At 43.8% G+C, this 24,848-nt stretch overlaps 1 protein-coding gene across 3 annotated transcripts in view; it reads right to left on the minus strand.

Moving 5' to 3' along the window:
* Positions 1-24,848, minus strand: part of FCHSD1 (FCH and double SH3 domains 1) — a 135,344-nt gene that overhangs the window by 42,472 nt on the left and 68,024 nt on the right. For all 3 annotated transcript variants that reach the window (XM_077266269.1, XM_077266270.1, XM_077266271.1), the window contains 5 exons: positions 16,081-16,203; positions 10,087-10,182; positions 7,428-7,547; positions 4,502-4,606; positions 2,977-3,138 (listed from right to left, as the gene is read on the minus strand). In XM_077266269.1, coding sequence (XP_077122384.1) covers positions 2,977-3,138; positions 4,502-4,606; positions 7,428-7,547; positions 10,087-10,182; positions 16,081-16,203 — 606 coding nt within the window. The remainder of the gene's footprint in view (positions 1-2,976; positions 3,139-4,501; positions 4,607-7,427; positions 7,548-10,086; positions 10,183-16,080; positions 16,204-24,848) is intronic.

Raw genomic sequence — 24,848 nt, forward strand, 5'->3', positions numbered from 1 at the left:
TGCGCCCAAACAGTGGTTTACCCCCACATATGAGGTATCAGCGTACTCAGGACAAATTGTACAATAACGTCCATCATCCAGTTTCTCCTTTTACCCTTGGGAAAATAAAAAAATTGTTGCTAAAAGATCATTTTTGTGACTAAAAAGTTAAATGTTCATTTTTTCCTTCCATGTTGCTTCTGCTGCTGTGAAACACCTGAAGGGTTAATAAACTTCTTGAATGTGGTTTTGAGCACCTTGAGGGGTGCAGTTTTTAGAATGGTGTCACTTTTGGGTATTTTCAGCCATATAGAACCCTCAAATTGACTTCAAATGTGAGGTGGTCCCTAAAAAAAATGGTTTTGTAAATTTTGTTGTAAAAATGAGAAATCACTGGTCAAATTTTAACCCTTATAACTTCCTAGCAAAAAAAAATGTTGTTTCCAAAATTGTGCTGATGTAAAGTAAACATGTGGTAAATGTTATTTATTAACTATTTTGTGTCACATAACTCTCTGGTTTAACAGAATAAAAATTCAAAATGTGAAAATTGCAAAATTTTCAAAATTTTCGCCAGATTTCCATTTTTTTCACAAATAAACGCAGAAATTATCGACCTAAATTTACCACTAACATGAAGCCCAATATGTCACGAAAAAACAATCTCAGAATCGCTAGGATCCGTTGAAGCGTTCCCGAGTTATTACCTCATAAAGGGACACTGGTCAGAATTGCAAAAAACGGCAAGGTCATTAAGGCCAAAATAGGCTGGGTCATGAAGGGGTTAAAGATCTGGCTGTACAAGTCGCGGCAACTGCTGGTCTTAGAGATCCTGCCGCCGTCTCCCAGGTTCCTTTAAGAAAAGCATCTGCCTTTCTGTCAAGGGGGTCTTTGAGGGTCCCCATATCCTCAAACGGCAATGAGGCCTTCTTCGACGCTTTTGCCACCGCCGCATCCAGCTTAGGGGCTTTATCCCATGTTTCCACAACCGGATCGTCGAAAGGGTACCTGCGTTTCAACGCTGGCGGTAAGGAACCCTTTTTCTCGGGTTTCTTCCATTCTCGGAGAATCAGGTCTTGGATTTTTTCGTTCACCGGGAAAGATCTATGTTTCTTACGATCCAATCCGCTGAACATCATATCCTGCTTTGAGGGCTGCGGTTTGGGCTCTTCTATCCCCATTGTGCCTCTAACAGACTTGACGACTTTGTCAATTCTATCCAGGGGTAGACAGAATCGTCCAGACTCCTCATCTGATGAAGAGGAGGAAGGACTTGAGTGATAGGAACCCTCTTCTCTTTCTTCCTCCGAAGAATTAGAGTCCAGGGGGGTCCTATGTTTGGAACCTCCCGCTTGAGACAGGGACCGTAAGGATTCCCTTACTTCCAAACGGATCATTTCTTTCAGGTTAGCCGCACTCACAGATTCTTCCGCTACCTAGGGGAGGACAATATAGGTGATAACTACTATCTGACCTAATGTCACTTCCACCCAACCACTCCTGTAGACCTCACCGTCTGTTGTATACAGGGGGCACATAATTTTTTGGGGCAAGAATCAGGTAAGGGGACCCCACAGAGGGCACATTCCTTATGCCTTGACTTGTCCGTGCTTTTCTTCCCCTAGAATGATAAAGTATAGGGGGCCTGCGTCACAGAGTGAACTTTCACGTAGATCACTTACCCGTGCGCCAAAGTAAATACCGGAATACGAGGGGGTTCTTTCCTAGCCGAAGCTCTGGATCCTTTTGCGGACGAGCTTCTTCGACTGGACTGGTCGCTTCTGTCTTTGGGCTTCTGACGCACCTCATCCAGCTGCTGCTGCTGCTGCTCACCACCACTCTCCATGATGATTTGCGACCAAAAGCAGGGCTCTGTAGTTGTCACCTGCTTAAATCCCCCTTGGATCCGGTCAGCAGATAGGTCAGACGCTGCCCCATTGGCTCAGGATACCGCAGGGAGGCAGGAACCATGTGGGAGAAAACCGGCATCAGGATGCTATGGGCGCCGCCATCTTGGATCGACTGCGCATGCGCAGACACCCGGCGACCCGGAAGCGGCTGCTAACTCCGCCCCCTCACGTCACTGCACCCGGAAACGCTCCAGCACACGCTGAGAGCGGTGCAGGACGCCGGGAACGGACCGCAGCGCTCCGGGAGTTCACCCAGGCAGCCCTGACGCCGGCACCCCACATTCACCGCACCGCTGCACCACCAATGGGTATACTTACCGGCGCCGACGCTGATGGAGGCAGGAAATCCTCCGGACTCTGCTCCCTGCTGCGAACGCCACCGCGTGCAGTCCAGCCAGGACCACCGTGGCGTCTCCAGGGTTCTCCGCACCGGCCGAGGTAGGAGACCCCCCCGCTACCAGATTCGGTCCGGCCGGCCTGGGCTCCTTTAGCTAATCTGTAGGCACCCGTCCCTTTAGGAACAGGAAACCAACTGATGCAGGGGAGAGGTGCCGCCCTTTTGTATCTGTAGGTTTCCTGTTCCTAATGGGCGGATCCCCTCTCTCGTCGTGCTGTCATGGGAGTCCGAGTAAATAGAGGTTTGTTTTGTTTGTTTTTTCATTTTAGAAACAGCTCTTGTACCTGGGCTGCATCTTGTATTGCACAATATGAAAATCAGCACAAAACGTACGGATGGCAACACTAAGGACTGGGCACGCTCTACTAGGCATGCAGTGACTGTGGGATGGTCAGGACAATGTACCAATGGGACGTCTAAAACAGAAAACTGCAACAGAGCGCCAGCAAAATGTACTACTGGATAAAGTATCTCACTTGTGCCCCCTACTGGAGATATAGCAAATCTGCCTACGGTTTCACCCAAGGAGCATTGCCAACAAGTCTCCAAACACAGTTTGTCTCCATACGTACTTCCAATATGGAAAAGTTACACAAGTAACATAGTAAAACAAAAAGTTCATATTTCAGCAATTCGATCGTGTTTTTCAGAATTGTTGGCTGAACTTAATATATAATTTGGAAAACTTACAGAAGGAGACACTTCTCCATTAGACATCCGGGCCTCACTCAGACGTCTCTCTTGTTCTAGTTCTTCATTAGCTTGTGTCATGGCACCAGACAGCCATGTGTCTACATCCACTCCAACCTGACGGAGCAGTTCCACTCGAGCATCAGCTTTTACCTTGCTGACCTAAAACACATAAAAAATAATAATCTGAATAGAAAGTGCAGATACACCGGAATTAGTAAAACATTAGCAAAGAATAAATCGTAAAATTCTGTACTTTACTAAAAAATAAAATGTCAAGGTTCATGCTAGAAGTTCATCTGTAGATCTGAAGCCTCTGTCACTCCAGCTCTATTCCCCACCCAGCACTGTCTCCTCTTGATTGACTGACTGCTCCTTTGCCGTCACACATAGAGGCTTCAGTCAAGCAGGAGGCGGTGGCATTGGGGTGGGAATAGAGCTGGAGTGACACAGGCTTCAGATCTACCACAGTTCTTCAGCCTCTTTTCCATAACAATTCAAACACTGATTTCTCAGTAGTGAAGGAATGGATGTAAAGATATTGATGGACTTGTCTTTGAAAGTAGTACATGTGTATATAGTTTAGGGGTGGTGAAATCCTGCTGAATGATGCCATTTAAGGCTCTAGAAACACTTTTTGCTAGTTTACTGCCATTCATAGGATCAATGCGGACTCTCTCCATTCAGACGCTTGGCTCAGTTCTGTGCTATTCCTTTAGTTGGCATTATGTATAGTTCTTTAGGCCATCTAAGAAATTTGGACTGCAAATTGACCATGTAACTTGAAGATGTATAAATATATAAAAGATCTAAGTGGTAAAGTTTCTCCTTGTGCAGGATACCAAGTCGGCATAAGGAGACTTATAGGCCATACACTGCTACTCTGTGAACATATTTTTTTCACACTATTCTACAGATTAAATATGCAAACAGCTTTTTCTAGAGAGGAAGAGGACTGGAACTATAGTGCAAACTATTGAAGAAGCAATTTTCATATTAAAATATCCAGGTGAGCATTGCATGGCCTATAAGTCTCCTTACGATGACTTGGCACTACTCTCCACAATGAGAAATGTTCTTTCCTTTCACCCAGCCAAACTAGAGTTACTCCTTATCCCAGGTCATGTGGCCAGGCTTATTAAAGGGTCGATATTGACTGTTTAGGATAGGCTACCTCAAACAGGTGGCCCTAGAGGTCAGTCCCCATCTCTCTGAAGAGCCTATTTGCATGTATCTCTTGTATACAGTTATTTCACATATACCCAAGACTATAACATGGTGAGGACCTCCTCTAAGTCCAGAGCAAAGAACGTTTCCACACCAACATCAAAGGGAGTCTTTACCGTAAGAGCAGTGAGACTATGGTGAATTCATTAAACGGAGTCAGGAAGGATTTTTTCCCTAAAATGATTGAAAATGCATCAAGGAGGACTTGCCTCCTTCTAGGTCAACATTGCAGAATGGACTAATGGAGTGGTGTCATCTTAAAGCCAATGGACACAAACGTCTTGTAATCTTCCCATACCTCAGCTTTTCGTATGCTTTCTTTTACTTCCTCCATTTTCTGGACTATGCTGAGGACCTCTTCTTCAGAGGTGTTCTTTCGTCTGTCTTCCAATCGTTGAAGGACCTAGAATATTAGAAGATTTTGTGATAACATTTTCTTTTGGACCGTGTTCCCGAAAGGTTCTGTAGGTTTACAAGTAGTTTTATAATAATTTTTATGATGGTCCTGTAATTTAGAATGTCGCAGCCTCAACAAAAAACGTGTTCGCTGGCCCTGCTGGGACCCCTGGTGATTTGTGGGTAAACCTGTCAGCAGTAGTAGCGCCACCACAGGGGAGATTAGACATTACACAGAGCTCATTTACTTCCATGAGTTGTCAATATAATGCAATACACGACCGGTCCTCTAGAGGCGCTCTTTATAACTACTCTACAGCTTTGCCTTCTCAACTCATGGGCTGATATTTACTTAGCTTTAACTGCAATAATAGACATAGGAACTGTTTAAATAACAATCTAGACTAAAAAAGAGAAGTAGATTTTTTTTCTAATTTCATACAGCGTCTTGTCCTTTCACAGAAAATCTGTAAAAAAAAAAGCATGGTCTTGCTGCCATTCTCTCCCATAACAAGTTAATATTGCTATACATAACCAATACGAACATTAAATGTCTTGATTTCCATGCTCTTTAGCTTGCCAGAGATCCTTTTCATCATCACTCTGCCAGCATTATAGGTGCTGGAACTTAACTCTCACTCTCCAGCATGCATTGTACCTGTCTAATGGTTTCCCTGCCCTGAACTAATACCCAATCTCTCAGTTAATGCCCAACACGGTGCAGGACACTTGGCATTTGCCACAGAACACCAGCATTGGCTAATTCGCCACTGTGCTCTTCACAGATGAAAGCATGTTCACACTGAGCACATGTGACAGACGTGACAGAGTCCCGGGTGCTGCATGGAATATATACACATTACTGACATACTGTAACAGGAATCTATAATGGATAATGTGAGTAAGTGCAGATAAAGGCAGCAGCGCAGGTTTACAGTCTTGTCATTTATCTATTGCTGGAACGAGAGCAATTCAGAGATTGTACAGAAATGTTCAGTCATTGTTGCCTTGGTCAAGAATAAAACTAACTTGCCACAGTATGATGGGATAGAAGGAATGTGGGCTACACAGCGGGCACGGCAGACATTTGCCCTTCATAAGAATGAAGGTCGCAGTCGTATAAGCAGATCTGCTTTATCCACAATCACTTTTCTTCTTCGTGGAGGGTTTTGTTTTACGTTTCTCCTGGACACCGAAATCTCCCATTGTGCGCACATGCTGGGATCGGTTTTTGTGCCTCAACTAAAATATTTATGTGCTCTGCAATAGGCACATATATTTAGAGGACGTAACAGCAAAGTTGGCATCTGTTCAGTCCAACTGGGGCTGCTTTCCTGCGCCCTTGGATATCTGATCTGGAGAAACTTTCAATGCAAGGTCAAAAAACCCCAGACATGGTAATGGGCGGTCAAGAGAAACCGCATGAAATCAATGCCTGTCCTGAAACAGCATCAAGAGCCTAAACCGACAAGAGTAAGGAATTAACAAGACAAAAGGCAACTTTCCCCTTTAAAAGCCATACACTATTCATATTAGATAATTGCATAAATAGTAATTCCCACAATCTACCTAAGCTCCACTTTGCTGAGGATTTCCATTACTCATTGCTGCACACAGTAGAATGCAGCTGGTTGCTTATGGCAACGTTTTCTGTCTCCTCATTTCACAGCGGTGGGCTCTCCAGGCGCTGGACCCCTATAACATCTGCCATATCCACTCTTTCGTTACATCATTGTCCTACTGAAAGTCAGAGCGCAGGTGTGAATACTTCTACAACATTATGGACACAGGGCGGACTGCAGTGCTCCTGATACTCTGCGGCGGAAGGTGATTTGGTCAGTAGTCAGTGAAACTTCTGAGCATTGCCTTTACTAGTTGAGTACATTTAAACTTTGCATTCTCATCCACAAAGCTCTCCACAATGCTGCACCCTCCTATATCTCCTATATTCTTACAAAGATTTTTCCATAATGGGAAGCTCCCACTTGCACCATCAAGACTTCTCTCATGCTGCACCAGTTCTCTGGAATGCGCTACCCCAGGGCAATCAGATTAAATACCACCACCCACATTTGTATTGTGCCTTTAAAACACATCTTTTTAGGGAGGCCCATTACATTCTGTAATCTGACTGCCTTCTGCACCTTATCCAAGCACATTCACTATTATCAATATTGTAGCATAGATGTAGCACTAGATCCTCTACTGTGGGCACACCATGTACAAAAAGTACCCTATTCAAAAGACATCCATTGTTTTATATTATAAGGTTCATCATTTGACATCCTCAACCTAAAAAAGTGTTCTCATACCACTCCTTTAAAGGGAAAGTTTAAATGGGGTATTTGTTTTTTTTTCTTTTCAGATGATGAATATTAGAAATATTTTCCTTTTCACACTGATCACTGGGAATATTCTAGATATATACTCCTTGTTCCTTGAAGAAATAATTAAAAAAAAGCATGTGAAGCAATAAACTGGCTCAGACCCTATATTTTGCATAGATGCATCTAAGGAGCTTGTGCAAAAGGTCATTAGATGCTACAAAGGGATCTTCATATCAATCCAAACACTAATTTCTCAGTAATGGAGGAATGGACATGGCCACGTAAAAGTATTGCTGGGCTTATCTAAATAGTATACGAATAGTTTTAGGGGCCAACAGACATCCTGCTGACAGATACTGACTAAAGGTACTTATTAGTAAGGAGCATCACATGTCCAATATTCACCATGACAAACCCTTTATTAAACAAGTGCAAAGATGTCAGAAAAGGGAGGACACAATGTCCCAAGACAGCAGTAATCTCCAGCACATTCCTACTCACCCTTTCTCCATGAGTCTTCAGTTTATAATCTCTGGCAGATCTGCTCGTCCACCTACGTGCCTCCTTATCCAAGACGTTCATTTCGTCGGGCGCTTTTATAAGGGTCACTAACTTTAGTATCTGTGAAAAAAAAAACATTCAAAATAGAAACAAAAGGTTGCCAAGAATATTTCATTTAGAACTTTTCCTTGGTGATCGGAGATGATTTTCCATCGCTTTATACATTCAGTAAACCGACTTTATACATTGAGGAGCAGATGACTATTTCCTTAGGTCTGATATCTGAAGGCAAGTTACAAGTGTACTGCACAGGCTGTGGACCACGATGAGAAGTGAGATCTCAGGATTAGTGATTATTCTCCTGCATGATGATGTGTCACTAATGATGACTCATGGAGAATAGAGAATTTTCATTTTAAAAAAAATTGGGCACATTTTCCAATTTATCTAAAGTTTTAAAATAGCTTCTGGAAACCATAAATTAAAAAGAGTCACTTCTGCTTGATGCTATCGGCCCTCATGTTTTTCTTCCATTTACAGCTTACTGGGGAAGGGGGTAACAACACAAAATGCCCAATTAACTTGTATAAACTTTATTCGATGTCTGTGACACACAGGGGCAGCACACGTTCTGAGGGTTAGTCCGTGTGGGACTTCTCCACTGTGGATAAAGTCATTCCATCACACATACACTATGTACAAAAGGATTAGGACACCTCCACAATACACCTACAGGAGCTCTTCTGACCTCGCATGACAAATCCGTAGGCATTAATATGGAGCTGTTCCCCCTTTCCAGCTATAACAAGCCTTCTTCTGGGAAGGGTTTCTACAAGATTTTGATGGGGTCTATGAGAATTTTTGCCCGTTCATCCAGGAGACCATTTGTGAGGTCAACCAGGGATGTTGGAGGAGACTGCCGGTCTTGCAATCTCTATTGTCGTTAATTTCTAAGGTATTGGATGGGGTTAAGGTCAAGGCTCTGAGCAAGCTGGTCATGTTCTTCCAAACCAAACTCCCCCAACCATGACTTTATGGACCTTGCTTTGTGCTGTAGGATCATATGGATATTGAAAACGACCTTCCTCAAACTGTTCCAACAAAGTGGAAATTGTCCAAAATATCTTGATTTGCTGAAATATTAAGGTTTCCCATCAATGGAACTAAGGGCTTGAGTCCAAACCCTGAAAAACAACCCAATTGTATTATCCCTCCTCCACCAAAACTTTAAAGTAGGCACAATGCAGTAGGACAGGTAAAGTTCTCTTGGCATTCACCATACCCAGACTGTCAGACAGAGAAACATCACTCTACAGAACAAACTTCCTCTGCTCAGGGGTTCAGTTTTTGATGCTTTACACCACTCCCATGTGATGCGTGGCATTGTGCTTAGTGATGTAAGGCTTGCATGCAGCTGCTTGGCATTGCAATCCCATACCATGAAGGTCCTGATGCCCAGTCATTGAAGATGTGGACTCTGCCGTTATGGAATCAGCAGAGTGATGGGAACTCATGTACTCTGCTCATCTGTACTCTGTGACCAAGTCGCTGTGGCTCCTAAACTCTTCTAATTTTCACTAACACACTCACAACTGATCATGGAATATTTAGGAGAGAAGAAATCTCATGCATGCACTTGTTACACCGGTGACATCCTATTACAGAACATACACCGGTGACATCCTATTACAGAACCACGCTGGAATTAGTCAGTTATTACTAATAGAATCAGCAACAGAGCGCAAGGAACGGGAATGAAAATATGAGGAATAGTAATAAGGAAAGAACACTTAAAAAGAACTTGTCATGAGGATGTTATACCCCAAACTAATGACATGTATGTAAAGGTGCTTTAATGCGGAGTAAATCCTTACCTTTCTTGTAGAAATCGGTTTAGCTGTTATAGAGAAATCCATAGTTTTAATTGTATGCTAATGAGTCACAAGTGCAGTGGGCGGGCTCTGCACTTGCAGCTCTCCTGCCCCTCTCCATAGTCCCCGCCCACTGCCTGCCTCCTGTCTCTGACTGACCGCCCACTGCACTTGCATCTCTCCTGCCCCTCCCCATAGTCCCCGCCCACTGCCTGCCTCCTGTCTCTGACTGACCGCCCACTGCACTTGCAGCTCTCCTGCCCCTCTCCATAGTCCCCGCCCACTGCCTGCCTCCTGTCTCTGACTGACCGCCCACTGCACTTGCAGCTCTCCTGCCCCTCTCCATAGTCCCCGCCCACTGCCTGCCTCCTGTCTGACTGACCGCCCACTGCACTTGCAGCTCTCCTGCCCCTCCCCATAGTCCCCGCCCACTGCCTGCCTCCTGTCTCTGACTGACCGCCCACTGCACTTGCAGCTCTCCTGCCCCTCTCCATAGTCCCCGCCCACTGCCTGCCTCCTGTCTCTGACTGACCGCCCACTGCACTTGCAGCTCTCCTGCCCCTCTCCATAGTCCCCGCCCACTGCCGGCCTCCTGTCTCTGACTGACCGCCCACTGCACTTGCAGCTCACTAGCATACATTTTCAACTATGGATTTCTCTAAAACGGCAAAACCGATTTCTACAAGAAAGGTAAGGATTTACTCAGCGTTAAAGCACCTTTATTTACATGTCACTAGTTTGAGGTTTATCCTTTCACAATCTGAACAGGAATCAATACAATCTCGCACCTTGTCCGCTCCTGACGGCTGGAATTGCTGAATCGGCGTCGGGGAAAAAACATTGGTGTCTTTCAAAAATAGCTGTAGGTTCTGCTGCCGGGAGACCTGAGGGACAGAGAGAAGACAAACATACACAGGCTGGTCTGCAGAAGATGAGTAAAATCTGGAGAAAGCCTAACCTTGTGTAATAAATGTTCAGCTAACAGCGAATTTATAATATACTATTCCCAGAACTGCTCACTAGAAGGGAATATTCCAGTGAAATATGCTACATCCGAATTCAGCTTTCTATATGGCCATGAAGGTCCTAGAAAGTGGATTCTCAGGGAGATCTATGTCCGGCCCATAGATCCTAACAGCTCATTTACATATTAAGATAAATGTGAATATCTCTGGAATAAAACCTCAGATCAGATATATCAAGGTGTCATTTTATTCAGCTTCCTATGACCTACATGCCCAAATAGACGACTTAGGAGGGTCGATCCTACTGACAGATTCCCTCATTTCTGTGAGCTTTGGGCACGGCAGACATTATATAGACTGCTAACTCCCTGCCTCTAGTGACCAGTTATACTTGATACCTGACCCTGGTTCTGTCCTTATACCTCTGCAGCTATGATACTGTGTGTTATTCAGTTGCTGACTGTGGATTGTTCTGACCTTTGCTTTTACCTGATGATTCTGACTTGTTTTCTGACCCTTCTCTGCCAACCCGCTACACTGGCCAGCGTCCACTCAGTGAACATAACCAAGCTTACCCTGTGTAACCACAGATCCCTGTACAGGGGTTAAAGAGAGAAGCCCATCGTTCCCCAGGGACCTGCTAAACAAAGTGGCTATTGCAAAATACAAAATATGTGCATGGAAGCCTATTAGGAGCTGCCAGCCATCATTAACTCAGTCTCAGCTACATTACATTGGAATTATCACATACATGCTTACAAGTGCTATACTAGGGGATTGCTCTTTATGCAGGTCCCTGTATATTATTACACTAATATATTATTGCAGCTAACAATTTATTACCAGCCCAATGCACATGTGATCTATGGACAGTAAGCTAAATATTAATTTTATAGCAGGAAGTCAACAATTACAGCAGTGTATCATTCCCATTAAAATATAATTGCTCGTTACCATATCTCTGGTAAACCTGTATAGCAACTTGTGACATGTAAAAGCCTTAATAGAAAAAGTGTCAAATTATTGGGACCCACAACCTGTTCTCTACACAAGTAGAAGGATTTTGTTAGACAATGTTTTAAAGTGAATCAGTCAGCAGGTTTTTACTATATAATCTGAGAGCAGCACGATGTGGTGGCTGAAAGCCTGATTGGAGTGATGTATTACTTAATGGGCTGCATGCTTTCATTTTGATTCAATCACCGATTTATCTGTTGCAGGTCTAGTGGTGCTCAAATGCAGAGCTCTGAATAACCCCGCCCACACCACTGATTGGCAGGTTTCTCTGTTGAAGGTCTAGTGGTGCTCAAATGTTGAGCTCTGTATAACCCCACCCACACCACTGATTGGCTGCGTTCTATGTACACTGTACACTGACAGAAAGCTGTCAATAAGAGTCAGGGATACACAGAGCAGGAGTACTACATGGCACAAGACACCTAGTCCTCTAATCATAATCTCCTGCTGATAAAACACTGATTTTATTGAAAAAGCAACACACAGTACAGTAAGTGACACATCACAGGAATCAGGGTACCAATCCCTACATCATAGTGCTCTCAGTGTACTTTGTAAAAACCTGCTGAAAGATTCCCTTTAAAATATATGAAAAATGTCTCTTAACATTTTTACTAGAGCGGTTTGCCAGGTGTCTGAATAAATGATCCAAGATACCTCGTAGGTGAAAGTCACAAGACTGTACAAATATAAATCGGAGTTTCATCCAGAAAACTTGAGATATTTTTTTTTTCTCATTTGTCATCCATGTGTAATCTTTTTTTTTGGTTCTCCTTACAGCAGCAGCTATTAACCTTTTACAGGACCATTTAGTTTCCCATATTAAATAATTGCAATGTATCCATAAAATGTAGATGTTAAACCGTGGCTCAGCATGGAATCCACCGGTTGGTCAGACCTCATAAACGTAAATGTGAGTGTCTCTTCTGGCACACGGAAGAATATTATATATATATATATATATATATACACAGTGAGGCAAGAAAGTATTTAGTCAGCCAGCAATAGTGCAAGTTCCACCACTTAAAAAGATGAGAGGCGTCTGTAATTTACATCATAGGTAGACCTCAACTATGGGAGACAAACTGAGAAAAAAAAATCCAGAAAATCACATCGTCTGTTTTTTTATCATTTTATTTGCATATTATGGTGGAAAATAAGTATTTGGTCAGAAACAAACAATCAAGATTTCTGGCTCTCACAGACCTGTAACTTCTTCTTTAAGAGTCTCCTCTTTCCTCCACTCATTACCTGTAGTAATGGCACCTGTTTAAACTTGTTATCAGTATAAAAAGACACCTGTGCACACCCTCAAACAGTCTGACTCCAAACTCCACTATGGTGAAGACCAAAGAGCTGTCAAAGGACACCAGAAACAAAATTGTAGCCCTGCACCAGGCTGGGAAGACTGAATCTGCAATAGCCAACCAGCTTGGAGTGAAGAAATCAACAGTGGGAGCAATAATTAGAAAATGGAAGACATTCAAGACCACTGATAATCTCCCTCGATCTGGGGCTCCACGCAAAATCCCACCCCGTGGGGTCAGAATGATCACAGGAACGGTGAGCAAAAATCCAAGAACCACGCGGGGGGACCTAGTGAATGAACTGCAGAGAGCTGGGACCAATGTAACAAGGCCTACCATAAGTAACACACTACGCCACCATGGACTCAGATCCTGCAGTGCCAGACGTGTCCCACTGCTTAAGCCAGTACATGTCCGGGCCCGTCTGAAGTTTGCTAGAGAGCATTTGGATGATCCAGAGGAGTTTTGGGAGAATGTCCTGTGGTCTGATGAAACCAAACTGGAACTGTTTGGTAGAAACACAACTTGTCGTGTTTGGAGGAAAAAGAATACTGAGTTGCATCATACACCTACTGTAAAGCATGGTGGTGGAAACATCATGCTTTGGGGCTGTTTCTCTGCAAAGGGGCCAGGACGACTGATCCGGGTACATGAAAGAATGAATGGGGCCATGTATCGTGAGATTTTGAGTGCAAACCTCCTTCCATCAGCAAGGGCACTGAAGATGAAACGTGGCTGGGTCTTTCAACATGACAATGATCCAAAGCACACCGCCAGGGCAACGAAGGAGTGGCTTCGTAAGAAGCATTTCAAGGTCCTGGAGTGGCCTAGCCAGTCTCCAGATCTCAACCCTATAGAAAACCTTTGGAGGGAGTTGAAAGTCCGTGTTGCCAAGCGAAAAGCCAAAAACATCACTGCTCTAGAGGAGATCTGCATGGAGGAATGGGCCAACATACCAACAACAACAGACCAATGCACAGTGACACCATCTGCAGCAAGTTGATGCTGCAGCTCTCTGGAGGTGGCCTGAGGATTGTCCTTGACTGATCTCACCATTCTTCTTCTCTGCCTTTCTGATGTTTTTCTTGGCCTGCCACTTCTGGCCTTAACAAGAACTGTACCTGTGTTCTTCCATTTCCTTACTATGTTCCTCACAGTGGAAATTGACAGGTTAAATCTCTGAGACAGCTTTTTGTATCCTTCCCCTGAACAACTATGTTGAATAATCTTTGTTTTCAGATCATTTGACAGTTGTTTTGAGGAGCCCATGATGCCACTCTTCAGAGGAGATTCAAACAGGAGAACAACTTGCAAGTGGCCACTTTAAGTAGCTTTTCTCATGATTGCATACACCTGGCTATGAAGTTCAAAGCTCAATGAGGTTACAAAACCAAAAAAAGTGCTTTAGTAAGTCAGTAAAAAGTAGGTAGGAGTATTTAAAACAAGAAAATGATAAGGGTGCCCATACTTATGCACCTGTCAAATTTTGTTTGAATGCAGATTGCACATTTTCTGTTAGTACAATAAACCTCATTTCAAGGCAGAAACATTACTGTGTCCAACAGTTATTAGATATATGAAACTGAAATAGCTGCAAAAAAAACAAAACATTTTTATAAAACATTAAGCTTAAGATTAATAGGGGTGCCCAAACTTTTTCATATGACTGTATAATATATATATATATATATATATATATATATATATATATATATATATATATACAGTGCCTACAAGTAGTATTCAACCCCCTGCAGATTTAGCAGGTTTAATAAGATGCAAATAAGTTAGAGCCTTCAAACTTCAAACAAGAGCAGGATTTATTAACAGATACATAAATCTTACAAACCAAAAAGTTTTGTTGCTCAGTTAAATTTTTATAAATTTTAAACATAAAAGTGTGGGTCAATTATTATTCAACCCCTAAGTTTAAAATTTTGTGGAATAACCTTTGTTTGCAATTACAGCTAATAATCGTCTTTTATAAGACCTGATCAGGCCGGCACAGGTCTCTGGAGTTATCTTGGCCCACTCTTCCATGCAGATCTTCTCCAAGTTATCTAGGTTCTTTGGGTGTCTCATGTGGACTTTAAACTTGAGCTCCTTCCACAAGTTTTCAATTGGGTTAAGGTCAGGAGACTGACTAGGCCACTGCAACACCTTGATTTTTTGCCTCTTGAACCAGGCCTTGGTTTTCTTGGCTGTGTGCTTTGGGTCGTTGTCTTGTTGGAAGATGAAATGACGACCCATCTTAAGATCCTTGATGGAGGAGCGTAGGTTCTTGGCCAAAATCTCCAGGTAGGCTGTGCTATCCATCTTCCCATGGATGCGGACCAGATGGCCAGGCCCCTTGGCTGTGAAACAGCCCCACAGCATGATGCTGCCACCACCATGCTTGACTGTAGGGATGGTATTCTTGGGGTCGTATGCAGTGCCATCCAGTCTCCAAACGTCACGTGTGTGGTTGGCACCAAAGATCTCGATCTTGGTCTCATCAGACCAGAGAACCTTGAACCAGTCAGTCTGAGTCCTCCAAGTGATCATGAGCAAACTGTAGACGAGCCTTGACATGACGCTTTGAAAGTAAAGGTACCTTACGGGCTCGTCTGGAACGGAGACCATTGCGGTGGAGTACGTTACTTATGGTATTGACTGAAACCAATGTCCCCACTGCCATGAGATCTTCCCGGAGCTCCTTCCTTGTTGTCCTTGGGTTAGCCTTGACTCTTCGGACAAGCCTGGCCTCGACACGGGAGGAAACTTTCAAAGGCTGTCCAGGCCGTGGAAGGCTAACAGTAGTTCCATAAGCATTCCACTTCCGGATGATGCTCCCAACAGTGGAGACAAGTAGGCCCAACTCCTTGGAAAGGGTTTTGTACCCCTTGCCAGCCTTGTGACCCTCCACGATCTTGTCTCTGATGGCCTTGGAATGCTCTTTTGTCTTCCCCATGTTGACCATGTAAGAGTGCTGTTCACAAGTTTAGGGGAGGGTCTTAAAAAGTCAGAAAAGGCTGGAAAAAGAGATAATTAATCCAAACATGTGAAGCTCATTGTTCTTTGTGCCTGAACTACTTCTTAATACTTTAGGGGAACCAAACAGAATTCTGGGGGGTTGAGGGGTTGAATAATAAATGACCCTCTGAAAAAACTTTTCCCAATTTTAAAAAAAAATAAACAAAGAAATAACATTCTTTTTTGCTGCAGTGCATTTCACACTTCCAGGCTGATCTACAGTCCAAATGTCACAATGCCAAGTTAATTCCAAATGTGGAAACCTGCTAAATCTGCAGGGGGTTGAATACTACTTGTAGGCACTGTATATGTATATATATATATATATATATATATATATATATATATATATATATATTTTTTTTTTTATTATTATTTTTTACATTTTTTAAGGTGAAAAAGAAGTACGATTCAAACTTTTAAATACATATTTTGTACTATATTTTTTAGTCCATGAGAACAACAGAGTGAAAACGGTTACCTGAAGAGACATCTCCAGGGTCTCGCGGAGTCGTTCTTGAGTGGATCGGCAGGTACTGAGCTCAGTCTTATTGATAAGTGACAGATAATCTCGTAAACGCTCGTAGAGATCCCCATCCAAAACCTGCAGACAATGTACAATGTTATTAAAAAAATAGCAAGATCTGCTTGTTGCAATCATATGCACACATACTGTGCCCTCTATAGGATTTACACTGCACTATGTAGCAAGTGATAAAGTTGCTGTGTATTAATTATGGGGTATAGAAACGAAAAAGGCATTTATAAAGAAAACAAAATGTATGTTGCAGTACCACAAAGCAAACACTGTGTGGCGCCAGAATCCTTCTTTGGCCTTGTGCAGCCTGAAGACACTGCCACCACTGAGCAGGAACGTCACAGCTCACCATTACCCAACCAACCACATGAACAAACAAGGCCTGAGCCAAAGAAAACAGTTTAGTATCAGAACTTCTCGATCATCAGTAACTGAGCGAGTGAAGATAAGACGGGAGATGGGAGTCTGATGTATAAACCTTTCTGGCCTTATCAGTGGTTAGAAGCAAAGTTTATACAGCTATAACGTGGCGCTGAGCATTAGCCATGGGCAAGATACTCATGTTTTTCGCCCTGGCACACTTTAGTCATGGGGGCACTATGCTCGTGCAGACCGCATGATGAACGACCTCTCTTGGTCTCGCGTTCCCTGATCTGATTTGCCCCTTTACCTCTTTAGCTTACGAACTCGGGACAGTCCCACTAGTCCTCCTGCCCCAGATGCAGTCTCCGGAGAATCACTCATTCCAACCATCCATTTTCCTCATCTCTACTGGCTCATGCTATCCGTTGCCTCGGTCTCCTCTCACTTCACGGACACTCATAACATACAGCTCTGCTCCATGGTCAGACCGTAGGTCTGCTTCTACTGCAGGCAGAGCCCTATCTGGCTCCTGACAGGAAACTGCCTCGGTCCCTTCAATTTAGCCCCTGCCACTCAGGGCTAGGCCCAAACATTAACCATGTCTCTCTGTTAACTATTCAGTGTTGGGCAGCACACTACTCTACATATAATAGCACACCACTAAACACACTACACATCACATTGCAGTAATACATTTGGTTAAAACTTTTATATGGAGACCTATCCTTTAGATAGGTCATCATTATTAATAGGTGCGCTCCATCACTTAGCACCGCCACTGATCGCAGGTCACAGTGTAGAGTGGGACAGCACAGCGCCATACTCTGTGTGGTGGCTGTTATCAGGTACTGCAGCCCAGCTCTCATTCACTGCAATAGAAGCTGATCGGCCGTTACTCGGCACTGGCCACTACAGCGTGCGACACTCTATTCTTCTGGTGGCTACAGGGCCTATTAACTGATCAAAGCTGGTGCTGGGAGTTAGACCCCAACCCATCTTATATTAATATCTATTCTAAGAATAAATGCTCAATATCTCAGTCCTTAGCTATAAAAGGAATCTGTCAGTAGGATTTGCCTCCTGAGCCATCTATATGGACATGTAGGTCATAGGAAGCTGGATAAAATGATACCTTTATCTATATGATCTGATCTCTTGCATCAGAGTAATCCACATTTTTGTTGATATCTAAATGAGCTGTTGGAGATCTATGTCCGGCCCATAGATCTCCCTGAGACTCTGCCTCTAGAGCTTATTGTAAATGAAAGGAGACATTACCAGTGTGACACATGTAGATCAGGAGAGCAGACTCTCAGTCGTTACATGTCTCACACTGGTAACGCTCCTTTCATTTAAATGAATCCCTAGAGGCAGATTCTCAGGGAGAATCTTAACAGCTCATTTACATATAAAGAAAAATGTATGTAACTCTGGAGCATCACAGATATCAAGGTGTCATTTTATTCAGCTTCCTATGATCTACATGCCCATATACAGTGGGGCAAAAAAGTATTTAGTCAGTCAGCAATAGTGCAAGTTCCACCACTTAAAAAGATGAGAGGCGTCTGTAATTTACATCATAGGTAGACCTCAACTATGGGAGACAAACTGAGCAAAAAAAATCCAGAAAATCACATTGTCTGTTTTTTTATCATTTTATTTGCATATTATGGTGGAAAATAAGTATTTGGTCAGAAACAAACAATCAAGATTTCTGGCTCTCACAGACCTGTAACTTCTTCTTTAAGAGTCTCCTCTTTCCTCCCCTCATTACCTGTAGTAATGGCACCTGTTTAAACTTGTTATCAGTATAAAAAGACACCTGTGCACACCCTCAAACAGTCTGACTCCAAACTCCACTATGGTGAAGACCAAAGAGCTGTCAAAGGACACCAGAAACAAAATTGTAGCCCTGCACCAGGCTGGGAAGACTGAATCTGCAATAGCCAACCAGCTTGGAGTGAAGAAATCAACAGTGGGAGCAATAATTAGAAAATGGAAGACATACAAGACCACTGATAATCTCCCTCGATCTGGGGCTCCACGCAAAATCCCACCCCGTGGGGTCAGAATGATCACAAGAACGGTGAGCAAAAATCCCAGAACCACGCGGGGGGACCTAGTGAATGAACTGCAGAGAGCTGGGACCAATGTAACAAGGCCTACCATAAGTAACACACTACGCCACCATGGACTCAGATCCTGCAGTGCCAGACGTGTCCCACTGCTTAAGCCAGTACATGTCCAGGCCCGTCTGAAGTTTGCTAGAGAGCATTTGGATGATCCAGAGGAGTTTTGGGAGAATGTCCTATGGTCTGATGAAACCAAACTGGAACTGTTTGGTAGAAACACAACTTATCGCGTTTGGAGGAAAAAGAATACTGAGTTGCATCCATCAAACACCATACCTACTGTAAAGCATGGTGGTGGAAACATCATGCTTTGGGGCTGTTTCTCTGCAAAGGGGCCAGGACGACTGATCCGGGTACATGAAAGAATGAATGGGGCTATGTATCGTGAGATTTTGAGTGCAAACCTCCTTCCATCAGCAAGGGCATTGAAGATGAAACGTGGCTGGGTCTTTCAACATGACAATGATCCAAAGCACACCGCCAGGGCAACGAAGGAGTGGCTTCGTAAGAAGCATTTCAAGGTCCTGGAGTGGCCTAGCCAATCTCCAGATCTCAACCCTATAGAAAACCTTTGGAGGGAGTTGAAAGTCCGTGTTGCCAAGCGAAAAGCCAAAAACATCACTGCTCTAGAGGAGATCTGCATGGAGGAATGGGCCAACATACCATCAACAGTGTGTGGTAACCTTGTGAAGACTTACAGAAAACGTTTGACCTCTGTCATTGCCAATAAAGGATATATTACAAAGTATTGAGATGAAATTTTGTTTCTGACCAAATACTTATTTTCCACCATAATATGCAAATAAAATAATAAAAAAACAGACAATGTGATTTTCTGGATTTTTTTTTCTCAGTTTGTCTCCCATAGTTGAGGTCTACCTATGATGTAAATTACAGACGCCTCTCATCTTTTTAAGTGGTGGAACTTGCACTATTGCTGACTGACTAAATACTTTTTTGCCCCACTGTAGATGGCTTAGGAGGGGTGATCCTACTGACAGACTCCCCTTAAACTTTTTTTCTGAAAAATATGCCTGGGAGCGCACCACTATGCCACTTTCACCTTATTTCTGGGTTAAGAATATCCTAGCTATGGCTGAACATGTCCCCCTCCAACATTGCTGCATAACTTGGCTGATTTTATTTTCAGTATTAGTACACACTAACACTGCAAATGGCAATGACAAAGTTAAAGAGAGCGTGACCTGACTTTTTGGGTAAAACTACTCTCTAAAGACGATTTGGAGGCATAAGTCCCGTTCAGTCCCCCTCGCCTGTCGATAACCACAAGGCTAATGAGCAAATGTAACTTCTAGAGGATAAACACAAAAAACAACATTCTTGTACAAGAAGCAATAAAAAATGAATATACAGGAAGCAATAAAAGGTAAGTGGTGTTACTGGAAGTAAAGCGTCTGCGAGTGAGAAAAATGTCAATGTGATCAATATCCTATGTCATCAATATACTGCTGGTTACACAGCGACGGTATTACTGGCCGCTCCACTACAAGACAAGAACAGACTTTCCATTTCTGTCCTATGGATCGGGGCATTGATGTACCAGGCGTGCACCAAGTCTACCAGCACATCTCCATCATGGGGGCAGCATTGAGACCACCAAGGGGAAGGCTGTAGAGTCTGGAGAGCTGGTGCCTTCGGGTTTAACCCTTGGTGCGTCTGCGGACATCAGAGGAAATCACGGGAGAGTGGCGCTAGGCTGGAAACACAGAGCGAGGCTGAGGAGCTGTAAGTGCATCCTCACTCCCCAGTGTACTTACAGACATGTATCAAGACCTTCAAAATGCGACATCTCACTGCTGGAAAATCGCCTAGGGGGAACCTGATTACTTTTTTTAAATATAGACATATAAATGGTTTTGGGGCACAGACGTTTCGGACAGCGTCCTTTTAAAGTATAAACTCCCTCCCACTGCACCATTCAGATTAGATCTACTTTGTGTGATGATACAATGAATATAATGACTCACGGGTGCTTTCCCTTGCACAGTCATGCCATTACTTCACAATGAAACATGGACTTAAATGGAAAAGTAAGGCGACTACTCAGACACAAGTGTGTCACCTGATAAATTCTCAACAGGCGAATAATTCAAGAATTCATAAAAATAGCAAAACCGACTCGATGTCTGAAACAAAACTGTCCCAGTCTCATCGCGGACAATGAAATGGTTACATTCCCCGTCACCTATCTTTTTTATGGACATTTTTTAAACACTTGGTTAAAAAGCATTATTACATTAAGATGTCAATACGAATTTTTGACATTTTGGTTTCTACAGCTCCAATGTACCACTATACATAGACTGCAGAACGAGATAACAGAGTCTGACAGTGAGCTCCTCCTACAGCTCAGGTTGGCAACACTTATCTCTCCTCTATTGAATGGTCTTCTAAGCTAATTTAAGACCAAATCAATGTTAAACTTTCTAGAGTTTGATCTGACCCCAGAGCTGGACTCACAGCCACACTGCTCAGGCAGGATAGGAAATATCATGGCAGCCAGTCTCTACCCAATAGCTCAGAGACAAATGTAAATTAATTAGAGATGGAGCCTGCAGATGGCAAAACAGTGAAATATACAGAACACAAGTCACATGATCACTAGAAATAGTGTCACTTCATACATATACATGACAGAAGATTATTGTGAAATGTGATTCTTTAAAATGAATGGGATTCTTTGCTGGTGTAGTATTTCATTATCATTAGCTCTATCGCAAAGTATGAAGGGAAACATGGTTTTCATGACATTTTGTTACCAGGCGGCTTTGAAATCCTATTTTCTACAACAGAATATCTAGATGCTGCAGTAAATAACTGGAACAGAAAACCAAAAAGAACAACCAACCACACCTAACAAGCGCAAAGCCACAGCATAGCTTGTATCATCAAAACAGCTACAATGCAGATGGCCGAAGCTCCGTGTGACTGCCTGTATGCTACTGCTTTGTTGTGCTGTGTATTGCCGCCTGTGTCCTACTGCCGTGCTGTGCTTTGCCGCCTGTGTCCTACTGCTGTGCTGCCTATTGCCGCCTGTGTCTATTGCTGTGTGCTGTGCTGTGTATTGCCACCTGTGTCCTACTGCTGTGCTGTGTATTGCCGCCCGTGTCCTACTGCTGTGTACTGTGCTGTGTATTGCAGCCTGTGCCTTACTGCTATGCTGTGTATTGACGCCTGTGTCCTACTGCCGTGCTGCCTATTGCCACCTGTGTCCTACTGCTGTGCATTGCCACCTGTGTCCTACTGCTGTGTACTGTGCTGTATATTGCCGCCTGTGTCCTACTGCTGTGCTGTGTATCGCCGCCTGTGTCCTACAGCTGTGTGCTGTGCTGTGTATTGCCGCCTGTGTCCTACTGCTGTACTGTGTATTGCCGCCTGTGTCCTACTGCTGTGTGCTGTGATGTGTATTGCCATCTGTGCCCTATTGCTGGGCTGTGTATTGCCGCCTGTGTCCTACTGCTGTGTGCTGTGCATTGTCGCCTAGGTCTTTCTGCTGTGTACTGTGCTGTGTATTGCCGCCTGTGTCCTAATGCCGTGCTGTGCATTGCCGCCTCTGTCCTACTGCCGTGCTGTGCTGTGTATTGCTGCCTGTGTCCTACTGCTGTGCTGTGCTTTGCCGCCTTTGTCCTACTGCTGTGCTGTGTATTGACGCCTGTGTCCTACTGCTGTGCTGCCTATTGCCGCCTGTGTCCTATTGCTGTGTACTGTGCTGTGTATTGCCACCTGTGTCCTACTGCTGTGCTGTGTATTTCTGCCTGTGTCCTACTGCTGTGTACTGTGCTGTGTATTGCAGCCTGTGCCCTACTGCTGTGCTGTGTATTGACGCCTGTGTCCTACTGCCGTGCTGCCTATTGCCACCTGTGTCCTACTGCTGTGCATTGCCACCTGTGTCCTACTGCTGTGTACTGTGCTGTATATTGCCGCCTGTGTCCTACTGCTGTGTGCTGTGCATTGTCGCCTAGGTCTTTCTGCTGTGTACTGTGCTGTGTATTGCCGCCTGTGTCCTAATGCCGTGCTGTGCATTGCCGCCTCTGTCCTACTGCCGTGCTGTGCTGTGTATTGCTGCCTGTGTCCTACTGCTGTGCTGTGCTTTGCCACCTTTGTCCTACTGCTGTGCTGTGTATTGACGCCTGTGTCCTACTGCTGTGCTGCCTATTGCCGCCTGTGTCCTATTGCTGTGTACTGTGCTGTGTATTGCCACCTGTGTCCTACTGCTGTGCTGTGTATTTCTGCCTGTGTCCTACTGCTGTGTACTGTGCTGTGTATTGCAGCCTGTGCCCTACTGCTGTGCTGTGTATTGACGCCTGTGTCCTACTGTCGTGCTGCCTATTGCCACCTGTGTCCTACTGCTGTGCATTGCCACCTGTGTCCTACTGCTGTGTACTGTGCTGTATATTGCCGCCTGTCTCCTACTGCTGTGCGGTATATTGCCGCCTGTGTCCTACTGCTGTACTGTGTATTGCCGCCTATGTCCTACTGCTGTGTGCTGTGTATTGCAATCTGTGTCCTACTGCTGTGTGCTGTGATGTGCATAGCCATCTGTGTCCTACTGCTGTGTGCTGTGATGAGTATTGCCATCTGTGTCCTACTGCTGTGTTCTGTGCTGTGTATTGCCGCCTGTGTCCTACTGCTGTGTGCTGTGCATTGTCACCTGTGTCCTACTGCCGTGCTGTGTATTGCCGCCTGGGTCTTACTGCTGTGTGCTGTGTATTGCCGCCTGAGTCCTACTGCTGTGTGCTGTGCATTGCCGCCTGTGTCCTACTGCAGTGCAGTGTATCGCCGCCTGGGTCTTACTGCTGTGTACTGTGCTGTGTATTGCCGCCTCAGTCCTACTGCTGTGTTCTGTGCTGTGTATTGCCGCCTGAGTCCTACTGCTGTGTGCTGTGCATTGTCACCTGTGTCCTACTGCCGTGCTGTGTATTGCCGCCTGGGTCTTACTGCTGTGTGCTGTGTATTGCCGCCTGAGTCCTACTGCTGTGTGCTGTGCATTGTTGCCTGTGTCCTACTTATTTATAGAAGTCTCAATGCAGCAGTTAGATAATTACCAAGTAATGTACAAATAATATGTGTCCACCAGAAAGGTAACCTTGTATTACACAACTGAATTGCATGTAATAGTACTGTGCAGAAGTTTTAGGCAGGTGTGACAAAAATGCTGCCAAGTACAAATGTTTTCAAAAATAGAAATGTTAATTTGTATCAATTAACAAAATGCAAAGTAAATGATCAAAAGAGAAAACTAAATCAAATCAATAATTGGGGTGACTAAAACAGCATCACATCTTCTAGGCACACTTGCACAAAACCAGGAATTTTGTAGGATTATAGTTGGGTGTATGAGTATATCATACCGATGACAATGATCATCATTTTCATATGTAGGTTGAAACAGCTGGGTAGGAGATTTAAAACTGAGTGAGAAACTGCCAAACTACACCATGTTACAAAGATGACATTATGGAAGACCGTTTCTTGTCACAGGTCATACACCATGGCGATAAGGAGCACAGCAACAAGACACCAGGTAGTTATACTACATCATCAAGTTTCTTCCAAGCAAAAATTTCAAAGCAGGCTGATTTCAAGAAGCATCGAGAAATGGGCAATGTTGAGGACAGTGGACACAGTGGTCAGTCAAAGAAGCTTAGTGCAGTATTATAAAAGACACATGATTACTTCCTTCCAAAATCAGAAGATGTCCAGCAGTGCCATCAACTCAGAACTGTCAGCAACCAGTAGGTTGTGCAATTATCCTCTCTCTTACCCTACTTACTGTACATTTCTGTGAATATTTGTGTCTAGCACAAATGATATGGCTTGATAACATAAACATATCAGCTATACCCATATAGTGTTCGGAAAAGTCTGGCCAGAAGTGGTCTTTTAAAAAAAAAAAAAATGTGGCCAAAAACATGGAAACAAGGCCAAGTGACTCAATTATTAATGAAAGCAGGAACTTGGGTGCAGAAAATGGTATTAGTTGTTCTGGACTGGTGAGTCAACATTTGATATATTTGGCTGTAACAGAAGGCAATTACTTTGTCAAAGGGTTAGAGAGCGGCACAATTGTGAGTGTCTGCAACAGCGTAAACATGGTGGAGGGTCTTTACAGGTTTGAGGCCGCATTTCTGCAAATAGAATTGAGGATTTGGTTTGGATCAATGGTGTTCTTTTCAACATGGTTTCATCTTGAAA

The sequence above is a fragment of the Ranitomeya variabilis genome, chromosome 5 (assembly GCF_051348905.1).
Source record: "Ranitomeya variabilis isolate aRanVar5 chromosome 5, aRanVar5.hap1, whole genome shotgun sequence".
NCBI lineage: Eukaryota > Metazoa > Chordata > Amphibia > Anura > Dendrobatidae > Ranitomeya > Ranitomeya variabilis.